General features: G+C 41.3%; 1 protein-coding gene across 7 annotated transcripts in view; it reads left to right on the forward strand.

The window, feature by feature from the left end:
• The first annotated feature begins 10,766 nt into the window (after window positions 1-10,766).
• PTPRZ1 (protein tyrosine phosphatase receptor type Z1) overlaps window positions 10,767-17,820 on the forward strand; it is a 130,713-nt gene continuing 123,659 nt past the window's right edge. For all 7 annotated transcript variants that reach the window (XM_048302369.1, XM_048302371.1, XM_048302370.1 and 4 more), the window contains exon 1: window positions 10,767-11,296. In XM_048302369.1, coding sequence (XP_048158326.1) covers window positions 11,239-11,296 — 58 coding nt within the window. In that variant the 5' untranslated portion in view covers window positions 10,767-11,238. The remainder of the gene's footprint in view (window positions 11,297-17,820) is intronic.

Below are 17,820 nucleotides of genomic sequence, written 5' to 3' on the forward strand. Positions count from 1 at the left end.
CAATGAAAAAGAGGGAGTGAACTTTGCAAAAGCAACCGAGAGAGGACCTGAGTGTCCTGTTACTGCCTTTGTAGGAGCTTCAGCTACTTTACAAAAAGTGGCCATTTCCTCCTTCAGCTGTTTCCAGAAGTGAGCTAATTGTCTGTACCTTGAGAGATGATTTAGACAAGACAGTTAAGCCTTGGCACCCATGGTTGCCAGATCTGTTTTTAGGACCTGCTACACCTTTGTTCACCTCTACTGTAAGTAGACAACTTTATGCTTCTCTGCTCCAAGGCAAAGAATAGCCCGTTTCTTCCTCCTTTTCCATTAAAGTGTGGCATCTTTCCTTTTTCCCCAGCACATTTCTGTCATCTTGTTGACATCTGTTTCCCACTCTCATACAGGGTAGCCCACCTTCACCATATCAATCCTCAAACCACACAGTGCAAAAAGCCTGCCTTTCTCTCCATCCTCCTAAATCAGCCTACATGCTTTCTCTCCCAGCTGTCTCACAAGTGCCCAAATCCTGTTCTGCCAAGCACCACAGCAGGATGATAGATATCTCTGCATCTCCACCGGTGAAGAAGGAGGAGGCCAAAGAGAATAGAACAGAACATGCACGTTCCTAAGCACACAGAAGGACTGTGTCCTTGACTGGTGCATGGGCAACAGTCACTCCTGCAGGGAGGATAGATACTGATCTGGAGAAAGAGGGAATGTCTGCCCATCCCTAACCTCTAAGAGGCACAGAACTTACCTCAGCCCATTAATCTTTCTCCAACAGCCAGATATCTGAAGGCAATGTGGAATGAAACTCAACACCCATGCACTAACACCCCTTTGGAGATTTAGCTCCTAGCAGTTCCCTGAAGGTGACAAACCAGGGAAAAGATTCAGCTTGAAGATGATGCTTGAGCGCATGTACCCATGTATTGGCATCTGGTGACACTCAAGATGAATTAATTTCATGCAACCCCTTACTGCCATAAGTCTCATCAAACTCCTGAGGCAGATCTAACATCACAGCATGCAGGTCATTGAGGTTCTGAAATAGCACTAAATGCCTATATTTAGGAACTTGAATTGAGCCCTTAAACATCTCCAAGTATGTGAGTTTTCTAAGTTCTCACGGTAAAATCCCAATTGAGGCATGCGATGGCATTCAGAGAGATATTCAACATGTCCTGCAAAGCAGACACTGGTATTTGGTCAGCAAACACTGGCCAGTTCTCCATGACCTATATGGGGGCATAGTCATATTGGAGGCTCTTATATTTACATGTCCTTATTTGCAAACTGTATCCTCCTCATCGAGATAATATAAAACAGAACCAGGAATTTGGCATGGGCTTTTCAAGGATAACCACAAAACAAGGGAGCTTACTGATTCTGGTGAGATGAAATCATGCACTCTGACATTAAGAATTCACTCTAAGTATTTGCCCAATATCATACAATATTTCAAAACAGTGAAAGATCACAGTAGAAATTATAATACAGGCAATCACATGGGTCTTCACACACTACTGCTGATTCATAATGTCAACTGGGAATGTTTCAGTCAGCTTGATTAAAGTAAAAAATACTTATTGACCAACTACCTGCTCACACATGCAAGTCCCTTTATGCTCCTCATCAACATTTTCCCAAGTGTGTTCTCCCATCGTTCTTGATCTTTCCCTTTCTTCTCTGGTCTTCCTCTAGATAATCAACCAACCCTCATTTATTTTTCCCCATTTGTCCCAGTTTTACTAAATACGTATTCAAATTTGGAATTTTTGGTAGTTACCTAGGTAATCTTGACCTTACATGAGTTTACTGATACTGTTACCTAGGCATTGCTCACATTAAGAGTTCCTCTCCCCAAAAGACACCACTATTGCCCTCCAACTATTGTGAATTTTGGTCAGCCCTCAACTCACGTAACTCTTAACCAGCTGTGAAATACAGCCAACCTTCACAGTACTATTTCTAACTTTTTACAGCTTTCCACTCTGCTATTCATTATGTCCCACAAGAAAATGTCTCGTGCCATGTTCAGTTAGCTGAACCTCAAGCCAGGGCTCTGTCATCTCCCTGCATACCTTTCACTTAATTGGTCCCTAACCTTCACCTTAATGATGAAACTTACTTAAGGATTTAGCTTTCTCCTGAAATTTAGTTCCATGGACATGTTTGCATTTTTTCCAGCTGCATTTTAAAATAAGCAAATGACATTTGATAAAAGCATAACCTAATGGCACACTCATTTATTGCAGGCAGAATTTTTTGATGGTCTGATGGTAAACACCACTGCTACCTTTTTTATCCTGGCACATTTAAATATGCCATAGTTTCTATCATCAGCCAGCACCATACCTGTCATTGACAAGACCTCTAAAAATTTCAGCTGTCTGTGAAGAATGAACCTATAACAATGTAAGCCAAAAGTGTCATTTGGCTCAGAAAAAGCATCCATTATTTCCCCAGTGGTTAACAGGTCCCCACAAAACAGAAAAAGGGGACTGGTACACAATACTTCACCCAAGTAACCTGGAACCACTGACTAATCCTGAGTTCAGATTTACTAAGACTGATGGTACACGTGCATTTAGCAATCTTCTAAACTCTTTTTGGACAGTCCTTGAAGTCTCATAAATACACTGAATCCAGAACACCACTGCCAAGGATTTTCCCAAGCCTGGATCTAATCACAGAAAGAACTTTGGGGTTGGAGTCTTTTCAAACTTGACTTTGATGCCAGCAGTTCTTCCTGTTGGACAAGACAGCAGTCCCCATCTATGCTCTCCATGGTCTGATCTGGTTCTACAGACCTTGGTCATGGTATGTTTCTCTTCCAGACTGAGGAATCTCAGACTCTCTTTTTCTTCCTCAAATATATTCCTTCTTGTTCCCTAAACATAGAAGCCATCTCACCTCATCCTTGAGGTGTTCTTTGGAGAAGGTTGTTGATCTTTGGAGAAGAAAATTTTGGTATTTGAAGGTGTGTGGTGAGGAAAAAACCCCAAACAAGAGAACCTAAGGAATAATTTTCTTTCGGTCGTAATTAGAAATGTCAAGAAAGGAGAGGATTTATAGAGTGGGATAAGTAATGATATTGTCTATTTTGTTCTCTATTAAGAATTTTTTTGCCATTTTTTGACGTCTACCATGTACTGAGCAAGACTTTTCATTCAACTGTCTATCATAACCCCAAATACCAAATAGTGAGTGGCAAAAGTAATCTCAGATCTCATAATTTTCCTTTAGAATATAGAATTCTTTTCTATACATGCGTCACATATTTCTTTGCATGTATTAAATTTGATATACTTCAGTTACCACAGTTGATAGGCAGCTCTGAAATTTTAGTAACAAACTAAGATATATCTATGTTTTCTAAATAAATTTTGTTCAAATTTCAGAAGTTACTCTTTCTAACAGCAGATGTTCTGAAATCTTAAAAGCCTTTACAATGGAATGACTGCCAGAAATTCTTAATTCCTTCTTAGAATTAAGAAGGAACATTGTTTTATTTAGTTATTTCTTTCCCTACTTGGGAAATTTGGGCATTTTGTTTCTATTAGTAATAGTAAATTGGGCACTTACTAGAATCCAACATGTCTGCCTCTGTTTATTTTTCCTATCAATGAACCAACAACATATGGTACTGTCAAAAGAAGGAGGAGTTGTGAATTTATTTTGTGGATACCTTGAATGCTGACAAATAGCTGCTATTTTTGATATGAGCTATGGCATATCAGCATACTTTTGTTGTTGTTTTGTTACTGTGTACTTTTATCCCCAGTTGAATAATAGATTTCAAAAATACTTATATATTTAAAAACTATGAGAATAATAGCAGTCGTAATATGCAAATTCATTTCCATAATCTAAATAGCTTTTTACTCCAGTTAAATTGAAACATATATTGTAAATGTGCTACAATTTGCTAAAAGAAAAAAAAAAATAAAAAGGGGAAGAAATAAAATTAAAAACATGTATTTAAGAAAAAAAACCCCCATACTTCATTTTCCAGCAGTGAAGTATTCCTACCATTCCATATGCATTATTTGAAAACTCCTCTATGCAGCATCATCAACAATGTTTACCCAAGCATGATGATTATGGTAAATTGTTCCAGGGAGTTCGTATCTATTGTGCTTGTAGGTCAGCACTTGCTGTAAGAAGAATGCCACCAAACTCACAAATAAAAGAGAAAAAAAATTACAAATGTGACCTCAGCATAGGAAAAACTGTTTGATAAGATCTGTGAATGTGCCAAAACAACTTGCTTTTGACTGGAATTGACCTAGTAGATCTTGGTTTAATGGCTTGTTCCAGAGAGATGCATTTATTTATTTATTTATTATTTACTATTAAATGGGCTATTGTTAAAGCCTGCTGCATATGTAGGAATGGGGTTTATTCTGCATGACCAACTGTTTGGGTCTATGCATGCCTTTAATCCATAGCTTAAGCATGCACTGCAGTTTTCCATTTTAGATTGATGTTTTTGAAAGTATACATTTCGGTTTTATTTGTACAAATTTCCTGTCAGGATGTACACTATCTTTAAAAGAAGGCAGGAGAAAAGGAGCCTTTTAATCATCAACACCACTGAAAACAGTGCCTTATTCTGCAGTAACTGACTGAAAGAATTTTCTTCACTGGCACAGAAAATGCCTCTTTGCACTCCTTAATGAGACCTTTACCAGCGGTAAGAGCAGGAGGGGAAGGGGACGTGAAATTGTAGGCACAGCTCACTGCATGGGTGACATGAAAGACAGTAGGTGCCTTATGTGTCTCAAAGGGAAGGACCAAATTCAGTTCCTGGGTAGGCTGCAGAGGAGCTAGGAGTGGCTCTGCATGCCGCCACTGTCCCCAGCAGTAAGGCAGACCTGCTTCCATCTGGCCTTTCATAGAAAGCTGAGCAAAAGTCAAACCTCCCAGGAGGTCACACTACCCTGTGTTTGGAGACTTGGAGGGGGAATTGGACACTAAATAATTCATTCCTGCCCACTCTTCATTTATCATTTCAGGAGTTAGCCTTATCTGCCTCTGCGGGAAACTACTGTGTTGCTAACAGGTAACCAGGCAGTGGGATGATGTGCTAGTGTGGTCAAAGCTGTGCTTTGTGTTCCCAGGTTTACCTTTAATAATCCAAACAGAAACGAACAGGAGTGTTAAACAGGACTATGAAACCTTATTTTCATTTCCTCCTTTCATTTCTTTGCTGCATAGCAGGATGGAAAATAACCATATGCCCCTAGAGGCATATCCATTTGTCTAGAACATAGGAAGGGATTTGCAACTGGAGTAAGAACATTTTACAACATGGTCATGGTTCTCACAGAGATGAAAACATAGTCAGAAACTCAGCCAGTGGTGTATCTTTTTTCACAGAAAGGGTTCATGTAGAAAAAATAGAACCAACCTTCATAAAATATGTTGGAAACACTTGTTCACAACAGGTGCTGAGTAGTAGCAGTGGGTGTCATGTAGTAGTGTTGAGTGCTACATAGCAGAGAGGTAAATTGTGATCAAACAGCCAAAAATAAGTATGAAGGAAATGCAGATAAATTTGACTCAGTGCTCATGCATGTATGAATGTGTGTGTATATATATATACATATAAATATATATATATACATAGATATAGACATATGACATGTTCAAAATTTGCTTTTCAGTCCATCATTGCTTACTTCTCATACTCTATAAGCACTCTGCTCTGGTACATAGTGGGGTTAAAAGATCATTCTTCAGCAGACTTAACGAGGGGCACCTGTTTTGACACTTAAAGAATCAGCTAGGCACAGACTGGCTTTGCCAAAAAAGACAGGGTTGGTAGGGAGATGTGGAGTTTATTTCAGAATCACCTGGTAAAGCTGGGAGAAACAGATATATAAGGTTTCTAGCCCACAAACCTTTCATTTGCTTTGCCAGAAGGCGTGGTGCTGAAGGCTTTTCCACGGCTAGGCCAGACAGCTATCTAAAAAAACAGGTTTAACCCCTGCTTTCTTTAGTGCATCCAACAATTCAGCTTTCTTCAACTGGTTCTTACAGGGAAGTAAAATAAAACCGGATTATGTGAATAGACTTTGTCTCTCACACAGCCCTTCCAAGAGTCTGATGGCACCTGGCTGCTATCAAACTGTCAAGTTTTGATCTTTTTGTGAGAGGAAAACATATACATGTACTGCCATTTGGTTTAGCTTTGAAAATCCATTGGGTTACATCTTCTCTATAGGAAAGGGCCAAAAAAAGAGGTTCAAAGTCATAATTTTCTTGTCTTTTTGTATTCTTGGAGGCAGATGAATTGGGAAAGTAATGCTTCAGACATTTTAAAAAAAGAAAGTAACACTAGATAGAGTGCAAAAAATGGAATTCATTTAAAATATGGAAAAAATATCTTTATTTACCTGCTCATTGGTTTTTAATGATCTTGAAACTCTAACATGCCGAACAAAATTGAGGCAGACAAAAACAGTCAGTTTACTTTCATTTTGTATCTTACTATTACCAAAACAAAAGTTTGAGATCCCTTGCTAACACTTTAGGGGGCATTTAATATTAAGCACCCCTGGGAATAAGTAAATGCTCTGAAGAAAACCAGTATTTTAACCTGGCAGATCTGACACATTTGATTTCAGCATGACTCCTAATGAGTTTGGGTTTTGTATGATGTATCTGAATGATATTCCTAATGATGGTAGTGACAGTAATTGCCAGGACGACATGTGTTTTGCACACACCTTTTAAATGTTTTGGGTTTACATGTGGATTTGTCCAGCAAACTAGAAACTAAAGATGGAAGCCCACAAAATTCTACTGTACCATACATATCAAGACATACTGGTGGTGTAGTGAAGGAAAGGGAAGGGAAAGGGAAAGGAAAGAGAGAAGAAAAGAAAAGAAAAGAAAAGAAAAGAAAAGAAAAGAAAAGAAAAGAAAAGAAAAGGAAAAGAAAAGAAAAGAAAAGAAAAGAAAAGAAAAGAAAAGAAAAGAAAAGAAAAGAAAAGAAAAGAAAAGAAAAGAAAAGAAAAGAAAAGAAAAGAAAAGAAAAGAAAAGAAAAGAAAAGAAAAGAAAAGAAAAGAAAAGAAAAAGAAAAGAAGAAAGAACTGCATGTAAACGCAAAAATGGATTTGACAAATATGAAAGACATTGAAAATGAAAACAAGAGAAGAAGATAAATGCCACAAGAATTTGACATTATTGTGAAAAAAAACCCATTAAGCACTCAAAGCTAGAAAAAAATTAAAAGCTCACAGAACCATGGAATGAATCACCCTGGAAATTAACAAGGTTGTCACAATACAAAGGGAAATACAGTATCAACACTGAGAAAAAGTTCATTTAGACTGATAAAAAATGTTGCAATTGATAAAAAGAGCAGATTTGAGGAAAATATTTAACATCAGGTGGGAAAAGTAAGCTGAACATAAAAGAAATTTTAAAACAAAAGGAAAGGCTTTTCAAAACGAGAAAAGTTTTAAACAGTAATTAAACAGGGACCAGTTTCTCATCAAGATTTGCTAATGATTCATAAAAGTACAAGTAGAAACATCGTGTACTGAAAAAAAAGCTTTATGCAAATCCACAAAATATTTACTATACAGTATAGTGAGGAAAGTAAGCCATATTTTCATTGAGAAGTCACCAATAAGAGTAGTAAGCTTTAAAGAAACAGAAATCTGAAATGTTAACTACAAGTCCATTTCACATCTGCTTGCTCCTGTCTCATGTTCTTCATACAGAAGAGAGAGGAAGCAGTAATACAAATCATGATTTGAGCTAGTGAATTGTATTCTTTACACATTTGTTTACTTCCAAATTAATTGCTGTGAACTTGGCTTGTCACAGTACAAGCTAAAACATCATGAACATCTTTGCTGAAGGCAAAGATGAAGTGTCACGCTGTCACAGCCAAGTGTTTCCTATACCACAGAAAGCTTTCTCCCCCGCCATTCCTCAGTTCAAGAACCAGAAGGGAATTGTAGCACTTGGCCTCTGTCCTGTGTCTTTTCTAAACACTGACACCTATTCAAAGCAGCTGTAAAACATTATCACACCAAGATATTATAATTTAATTCTTATTCTGACCAGCTATGCATATTCACTGAAAGGCCAGAGATGAACCTTCTAATCCATCCTAATTATCTCTGTATTATAGGCAATAAAAAGCAGATGAGTTGCTTAGTGTAGGCATCTGTGGTCATGTTTTAAGGAGACTAAATTTTTGATGTAAAGGTTTGAAATGAAGGAGAGTCTTAACACATTCACTGGTGATCTGTCTTAAATGTTAATCATTCACCTTGTAAAATATTATAGTGTATTACCTACTGAAAGTGAAAGTTAACTATCAGCATAATGGCCATGTCAGTCCAGAGTCTCCCTGTGTAGTAACTACTATGGAAAACTAGGAAATAATAGTCCCCTCTGTGAATGCTGTGCTCACCCTTCAATGTGGATGTGTTCACAATGGGTAACTTATTCGTGGCACAAATAAAAAGGAATTATTAAAGAAACCCTGTAAGAAAGGAATACAGTGACCTATCTAAAGCTTTTCCAGCATGTACCTGGGGCAGTTAATGAGGTTAGCAGCTGTTAAGAGGAGGTCCTTTAGTCTTCTCAGACAGTCACAAACCTTTGGCCACAGCTGAGCACCTGGAGATTAGAAAGTCACCAAACTGCTCAAAAGCTGGTTCCAACACGGATAGAGGGGAAGCCTGGAAGTTGTTGCAAGCTCATGTGTACTTAGAAGCAACACAATTGAGTTATGTCTACCTATCATGTCAAGAGGAAAGCCAAGCAGAGGTACAGCCTGAGAGTCAGGTATCATTGCAGGCTCTGGCTTTACACTGTACATTACAATGATACCTCCATATGTTACAGTAATACCTACACATACTGCTATGCAATATTGTATTATTCTCATTCCTACTGAGAAACTAAGCCATATTAGTTAATATAACACAAATATATTAACTATTTGTATTAGTATCTTGTCTTCCATATGTGTATCAGTGTGTTTGTGCATGCTTGTCTGTGCACGGGTTTGGAAATCACAATCATTTTTTCCTGGTATTTAGGTTCTTTTAATAACATGAAAATCAGCTGACGAAAATGTTTAACATTTCCCCTTAGGATAATCCTAAAATAGTTTTTTATTAGTGAAGCTCAGCATATGGAGCTTGTTTCTTCCCATGATACCAAAAGTCCATTTAACAAGAACTGTCACTCAAGTTAAGCTTTCTCCTAATGAATCAACCTCTATTGTATTTAAACTCTGTAGTACCCTGAAAGATGCTGACCTTGCATGAGAAGACATATCTACAGTCTGCTTTCCAAATACAATTGACTGCTTGAGCATCTTGGCACTCTCTCCTCTAACTTTTGTTCACTCTGGAATTTCTATTTTGCTTAGTGTCAAGATAGCTCATAACATCCCAAACAGCCAGGTAAAGCAGGAGGACATTGAAATGAGAAACACACAGGAGGGGTTTTTGCTTTCTTTGAATGAGAAACTGCAGATGCAGCTCCTGTGCCTGAAGACTGAGAGGCTCAGTAGAGCAGGGTACCTATAAAGCACCAAGTGTTTTTACACTTAAGTTGCCCACCATTAAAAGTCACATCACATCCGTGCAGAATAGACCGTTTCACTCGGATGCAAAGAGTATCACAAACACAGGGACCATTCACACGGCTCCTGGGCTGCACTTCGGCGAGCCTGGGATGAAGCCGAGGACCGTGTGTACCATCCAACGCTCCCAAAATCTCTTACGTTTGTCAGGGGCGTTTCCAGCCCCCACTTATCTTTTCCCATGAGGGCTCAGCTCGGCGTGGGAAGGCAGGCGCTGCCCAGAGGGCAGGATGCCCACTCCCACCGGGTCGGGGTGCGCGCAGGGCAGGGGGAGTTCAGTCGGGGCCCCGCACCGGGCCCACGCGTGCTGCTCTGCATCCCCCCGGCCCGGTGTCCGACCCGCCGCCCCGCACTTGCGAATACGCGGGACCTGGTGTTTGTTCGCCTTCATTTTTCACTTCTGATTTGGGTGGTTTGGGTGGGTTTTGCTTTCTTTTTTTCTGGTCTTCTTTTGACTTCCCGCAGAAACGGTGCCAGTGCCTGCGCCCTGACCCACTTCTCCGTCGGATAATTATATTCCGCGGCTCCAGCCCCTTCCCCCGCTGCCACTCCAGTTCCCAGGGAACACGCAACTCCTCCGGTTCCCGGGGCAGGGAGCAGCCGGCAAATGGCACCTCCTTAGAGGCGGCTGCGCTCCCAGCGTCGCCCGTGCCCCGCGCCCGTTCCCACGACTGCCCCCATCGCGGTGCGCGCCCGCAACCGGGCCCCGACCCACGGCAGGGCGCTGGCCCGGGGCGATCGCTTCCAGACGGGGCCCTTCCCCTGGCTGCGGGCCCCGCGTGCCCCAGGTCGCATTGCCCGGCCGCGCACCTCGCTGACCTCGGAGAACCCGACAGCCCCCTCCCCTTCTCCGCCTCGAAATAAACTTTTCTTCCCACGCCGAGGGGAGGCTGGCGGTGTCTGGGGGGCCGCTCCCCCCCCCGCCAACGCCGGAGCTGCGTCCCAGTCCTCGACCCCGGGGCTACGCTCTGCCCGCGGCGGCGTGAACCCCTCTCGGTCCCCAGGCCCCCGTTCACTCCCTCCTGCCTTTTGGGAGGGGCGGGGGGGGTCTGCTCCTCCCGCCCGCGGATGCGCGCCACCGCACTCGCCGCGCACAACGCCCCCCCCCACGCATCCCCCACCCCCGCCCCCCCCCAGCCACATCCACACTCCCACGCACACCCTCACACGCACACACGGAGCCACCTCACGCACACCCTCACACACACACTCTCACACGCGCGCACACGTGCGCGCCCGCCCAGCCGAGCGCGGTCTCCGCCCCCCCGCGCGCACACACATACACGGCACACACACACGCACACACACACACACGATACGTGCACACACTCGCGACAGACACATCAAGCGGACACCCGCGTACACGCACCCGCCCGGGCACACCGCGCTCCCCCGCAGCCACTCGCAGCCCCCGCCATGCGCTGAGCGGAGCCGCGGCCCCGCAGCTCCCAGCGCCGCTGATCCCGCCCGCCCGCGGCGTGGGGGCGGCCGCCGGGCGCGGCCGCGGCGCGGAGCCGGATTCCCGCGGGGAAGAGGTGCAGCAGCCCGCGGAGGCAGGCGGGCGGGCAGGAGGCTGAGACAGCCGGACAGGCAGGCAGGCAGTCGGAAGGAGGCGAGGAACGATTTGGACATGCTCATTCTCGGGCGCTTGGTTGCCTGCATCCAGCTCATCTGTATCCTCAGAGTGGGTGAGTGATCTCTGCATGAATTCATCTTCGGGCTTCGGAACAACTTTTCTCCCCGGGCTCCGATGGGTTTTGGTGCCTCTGATCCCTTTTGATTAGGTATTGCAGGCGCAGTCCCTGTCTGTTCCACACCGCGAAAACACGCTGCCAACACCACGGGTGGGAGCGTTTCTCCTACCCTTTTTACCTCAGCTGCCGGCCTCCGAGGATGCGCGGTACCCCACGCCACCCCCGGCACCGGCGGGCTGCTCCGGGCGGGGCTCGCCAGCCCACCTTGCCTCTCTGCTCCCCCAGCGCGCCCCGCCAAGCCCTCTCAGGGGTCCGGCCCCGCTGGGCTGCCTGCACCCGCGGGGGAGGGACCGGGTGTGGGCCGGTGACAGGGGGAGAGAGAAAATCCGTGCCCGGCAATGCTGATATCGAGCTTCTTTGGGGACATGGGATGTGAGATGTTACTTTAGGCTCTCGCATGAGCTGTTCCGAAGAGAAGGGGACGGTGCAAAATTTCACTTCAAAAAAAGGATTCGTTCTCCCCGAACGGGTAACGTCAGTGGTTGCCCTAGACCATGCAAAATACCAGTCGTTTATTCACTTGGGACCCCACATACAGAATATGGATTCATATATAGATTTAGTAGGACTGCTTACATAACTAAATTCATTTTCAGCTCATGCAGACCTGTGCAACTGGAGTGCATTCTACAAATCATGCAGTGCCCTGTTACACGAGACGATGTTTATTATAACCAGCGTGAGTCACTTGATGCTGTTAGAAGTGCTCTCTTCAGTACGTCGTCAAATAAATTCTAGCAGCTTACGTGGTAGGGTTCGTATCTTGTTGGATAATCGGTTTGAATTTATAAGCTTTTATCAAATAGGTCACTAGAAAATACCAGTTGGCTGCTTGTATTTCAGTATGAGGAACTTGGGAGCCTCACCTCCATGTGTACAAAACCAGTCTTACAATAGGTCTGTGGTGACAAAGTAGTCACTAACCTACATTCGTCACCCAATAGGTGGTGCTGCTTCTGAAACCATGCAGCTCTATAAACAAAGATCGGGGTTAGGTTACTCGCAGTGAAAGCAATTTCGTAGCAAGTTCTGCTAGTTAGAGAAAACTACTTTCTAAAATTTTATGGGGAAAAGTATTTTTGCCTCTTTTCAGAAAATACTGTGGAATGATTCAGCTATATACGTGATGAATGTAACTGACCTTCAGTTAAAACGTGTGATCTTTGTAAGGGCATTAATAACATTTTAATGTCACTTTTAAACTAACCTATTCCTAAAAATAGGGTGTTTACTACAATTCTCTTACTTCTAATAATTTTCTTGTACTATGGCAAAGAATGGCCTATTATAAAACTTTTGATAAGTTTTCATAATGTCTTTCTTACATTGCCAACCTGTTTCCTAAAATCAGATGTACTCCCGAGACTATTTAAAGGAAAAAAATTAGCAGATGTTTTTACATTTGTGTGGAGGTATATGAAAATGGTTGAGAACAGATCAAGTATACAGTGATATGATCATAATGTAATACAACTCTATTCAGTTTTGGAAAGAACTTCCCTATTCAGGTGATCCTACCACATTGGAATCAATGAAAGACAAACATAACTTCTGTAACCTTTTGTTTTGTTTTGTTTTAAATAATTTCATCTAGCATCTTACTAGAAGTAAGCTGGTTTTATATAATGCAGTGTTTAGGTACTTGTTGTGCATATGGATGTTATATTCATGAATTTGCAAGATCTGACAGGATGGGAAAAGATTTTCTACTCATACATAAGGTGTAAGTGCATCTACTTTTTGTTTCTCTAGACTGATACACTGTTGTTTTCAAACCTGACCTGAAGAGGACCCCCTTTCTAGATGTGATGGATTGATTTGGTCTCAATGGTGCATCATTCTGAAGACTCATGGGCTAGACTTCTCAGTGTGTTCAACAGTATGATTGTTCCCAAGAATGAATACCCTGTACAAGCTATTAGATAGATTTAATCAGATTTGATTTGAATATGTTCCTGTTTGAGTACCTCTCCATAACAAATATGCTATAATCTGATGGCATTAGTTCATAGAAACAAATACTTAGTCAGAATCCTGATATTATTTTCTTCTGTGGTTTTTGTTTGTTTGGGGTTTTTTTCATAAAAAATAATATCAATTATTGCATACCACCAATGTATGGTTCCAAGGGTTTGGTGAGAGAGAAGAGCTGGATGGGACTATCTGGCTCTTACCATTAAATATTTCTGGTGCAGAAGAAACCAGACCCACAGCTCTGTGAACGAATTGGTGCTGGAGAGCATGGCAATCTGCCTCTGTGGAGCCTACGCTTATTAGCGTGAGACTAGGCAATGTGTAGATCACAGCCTCATTTGCTTGCAGTTTCAAAAAACGTACCAGACCTCAGGTGGTCTGGTACAGAGCTTTTTAAGTGGTCCTTCCTAGTGAATCTGACTGGGATATTTGCTGTTGACTTTGGGAGATTCATCAGGGAAATCTGTCTCATATGTGTCCAAAAAAGAAAAGGCAGCCAAGACACCCTCACTGAGGAATAAACTATTAGAGCAGATGTAGGCAAAAAGTTCTTCTGGGAATGGCAAGACAGCGACAGTTCATTCTCTGTCTAACTGAAGAAATGCTTAGGAGCTTAGTTCTAACTTATCTGCTGAGTTATGAACAGCACCTTCCTTCACAGTGTTACTGAAGCCAAGGAACTTGATTACATCAAGTACTGATGTAATTTTTTATGGAGCAGGGTACTGTGTGAGTAGTCTCAGTGAGTGCCATTCAGTGAAACTTGTGGAGTGAGATGCTCTTCAGTCACAAGTAAGAGCTCATAAGAAATCCTATGCAATTGTTTGTGAGCACTACCGTGTAGAGATTTCCTATTGAGTTTTTTCTTTTACTAAGATTAAAGGGAAAAAACCCCAACCCTACATGGACAATTCACTTGGATTTTTACATTTTTATTTTAAATGAGAAATTTATGAATCTGTAATCTTCAGCCTGTATATGTCTCAGACTGAAGATATTTGAAAATCTTCCTGGCTTACTGATGTGTTCCATGTAACCTGAAAGTCAATGAGGTGTGCCCTTTTTGTGCCTTTTGTGGCATTGTTCCTATGGAAATAATATCTGGAGTCTTTTCAATAAGTAGATTATTTATGAATCTGTGTAGGCAAGAAAATGTTCATAGAAAAAGGAACATGTTTTAACAAATTACACTGTAATTGTGGTTAAATTTGAGTCAAAGAAGTGTAAATATTTAGGCAAGAGTTAAAAATATTCCATGCTCTCACTAGAAAAATGTATGGGTAGTTTCCCCAAATAAGGTAAAAAATTTCTCTAGAATTAGCTGATCTGCATCTTACTGCTATCACTGTCTGACCTCAACCAGGCTTTTGTGTTTCAAAATGCAACTAATTAATCTATAAATTTAATTAGTTGTGTCTCAGTTTAATTTCTCACTATCTAGAAAATACCTCTCTCTCGTTTTTAATTTTTTTCTGGCATCCCTGTGCCATGACTTTATTTGCACAAAGCTGGTAACAGTTCCCTAAATATTCTTGTTTTTCTTATACAGCTGACATCAGGACAGTATTTCCAAGCTGTCAGGCAGCATGCACCTCACTATCAACATGAAAGCAACTTCTCTGCACTCTTTACTGGATGGTCACAACTAAAAATAGTGAGAATCTAAAGCACAGCACACTTTGGCCTCCTAGATCCAATCACACTGTGTGTTCATTCTCATGTCCATGTGTTTAGACTCAGTAAGCCCTTAGACTGCTAGAGGACTGTGGGATCAGATCCTTCTTTTTTGCACTAACCTCTTATTTTGACAATGTTTTTGTAGGCCAGTTATTTGGCACGCTTCAAACTGAATTGCATCACAGTAATAGTAATGTATACTACTGCTAATGCTTGAGCACATTTTACACTTAAGATTGTATGTTCCTATGGATGATGATACATAGCTCCTATGGAGAAATTTAATCCTGCCGTATCTAAAACATAAGAGCTAAAACAAAAAAAATAAGAATTTTAGAACTGATTTATTTTATACTTTAACCATCTATATTATGACCATATATATGTTATGCATTTTTGTACCATAGAGATTTATATATATCAAAATCTAAATATACAGTATGGATTTCTTTTAGGTTCAAATACTAGCAGGTATGAAAAGTGATGAAATGAATGGCATTTTAAAATTAATGTCAGTGTAGCCAAGTATTTACTCAGCACACTAGCCGTCTGTAGGACATATCTAAAATAGTTATGTAACTTCCAACATTGAATCAATACAATTCATAAGGAGAGTTTTCTAAACTGCATTTGGCCTTATTTCATCTCTGAATTTACCCTTCTGTCTGGATTCCTGGAGAGAAACTAAATACTATATATAAAAATAAGATGGTAATTTGAAAACATTATAATTATAATCTGTCTTGTAAATTAGGATGTTAATTTATTAAAATAGGCACTTGCCCATTTCTAAAGGAAGGCTATTTCCTAGATTTTCAGTGCTCATCATTTAAGTGGCCACTTCCCACTATGAAATCTCTAATTAGGAATTTAAGGGTGAACAGATTCTGTTCTTTCCCTGACAATTTCAATTCCTCTTCAAATGTGCTGTGCTTCTCAGTATTCCCCGTAGGGCCTAGAAGTCTGTGGCAGTTCCGGAGCCCCCAGCTCCCATTTAACAGCTCAGTTCTCACAGCTTCGTGCACCATTTATGTGGCTTTCCTGTTCAAGACATCCTTTGGCTATTCAATAAGCTTCTTTTCCCATAAAGACAAAAGTTACCTTTTTGAATACATGTCAAGCCTTCTGTATTAGAAAGATGAATCTACAGGAAGAAAAGGACTTACAGTATTAAATAAACAAAATCCACTAAATGAAAGATAGCAAATATTTCAAAGAGGCTGGGACTATAAATGAGACTTGGCTCCTGCAGATTGTTGAGGAACTGTTGGCAGCAGAATACTTTGGTAGGAAGGTATGGTGCAGGTTGCTTGTTGAATACAAATTACAAATAGAAATTAGATGTTGGTCCACCAGTTCAGTCTTGAGGCTAAAGTGGAAATAACTGGAGATTTTAGAAACAGGGGGAGGGTTTATTTTGCTTACTTTGCATCACTGGCTAGTAATTGTGGCACTATCTGATAGAGGTGAAATAGTAGACTTTTTAAGTAAAGCAGACACTGTGAAGTGTCACAGCTTATTCTAGATGAGGCATGCCTCTCAAAAGCTCCTATTGCCTTCTACATCTTGCCCATAGGAGACTTTGGTTTCCTTTGATCCACTGGAAGTAGCCTATTTCGCCCTACAAATCAGTATTTTTCATTACTATTTGAAGACCCCAGGAGCTATTGTTTGAGTTAGTTAATTTCAGAAATCATTATTGTGGTGGAAGTCACGAGGATGATGAAAGTCCTATCCTACATCTTATGAGGAAACCTTGGCAATGAAAGTAGGATGCCTGTGGAACGTAGGTGTTTGAACACAAATTTTTAATCAAAAGGTTCCCAGACTCAGCTCGTACTTTGATGGCTTCCAGGGAAGCTTTCAGGCAGCTATAGTTTCTCTCCTGCATGTGCCCTAAGCTGGCCTTACCGTGTGCATCTCAGTGCCTCTTTAAGTCCAAAGTTTCCTTGGATCCAAACCCAAATATCCTTTCAGATGACATTCCTGAGCCTTAAGTCAGTAAGGTTCCCTAAATACATACTGACAGAATCATGATCTGGCTGCTGCTGCTTCTGTTTGGGACAAAGGACAAGATGGTGGCTGTGCCACCTTCTCATGTTGTAGCCCAGTCACTGAAGCATTTTACCAAGACAGTCTAGAGAGAAGGACTGGTCTGAGATAAAGGGATTTGAACCTCCATCTTCTGTCTCCAAACATTAGGTTTTGTCAAATGAGAAGACTTTTCATACTTCTTGTGTAATATGAAACAATTTAGCTTATTTTTAAAATTTTTGTTAGAACAATATTTTGAGAGGATTCTGGACAATATCTTGAAAGAGGGTTGCTAAGCAGTTGGAAACCACATCTATTTCAGGAATTTTTGGAGCTGGAAATGGAACCTGGGAGAGTTTGCAAGAAAATTTGCCAGCATATAAGTTTGCCTTTTTCTCACTGTCCAATTCAGGCTTCTGAAGCAAGGACTCTGAATAAGTAAGATACCACAGCAAGATAGAAAATATGAGGTCTTAGGACTGCTCCTACTCCTATTTCATTATCTACTTGCTGGATACAATGCATAAATCACTACCCCTGCATTTTCTCTGGTTGAGCAGATTTTGCTTGTTTCTTTAATAGTTCCAGATACTTATTTAAAGAAGGGAATTCTAGGTTGCACTTCTGAAAGACTAACCTCTCAAAGGTGGGCAAAGCTCAAATATATTTCCACCAATTCAGCATTTGACATCAGCTCTCCTGGTCAGCTGAGTACCATTTGGGCAAGCCAGTTGCTTGTTACTGCACTCAGCGGCTTAAATCACCTAAAGACG

This window comes from Corvus hawaiiensis, chromosome 4 (assembly GCF_020740725.1).
Source record: "Corvus hawaiiensis isolate bCorHaw1 chromosome 4, bCorHaw1.pri.cur, whole genome shotgun sequence".
Lineage (NCBI taxonomy): Eukaryota > Metazoa > Chordata > Aves > Passeriformes > Corvidae > Corvus > Corvus hawaiiensis.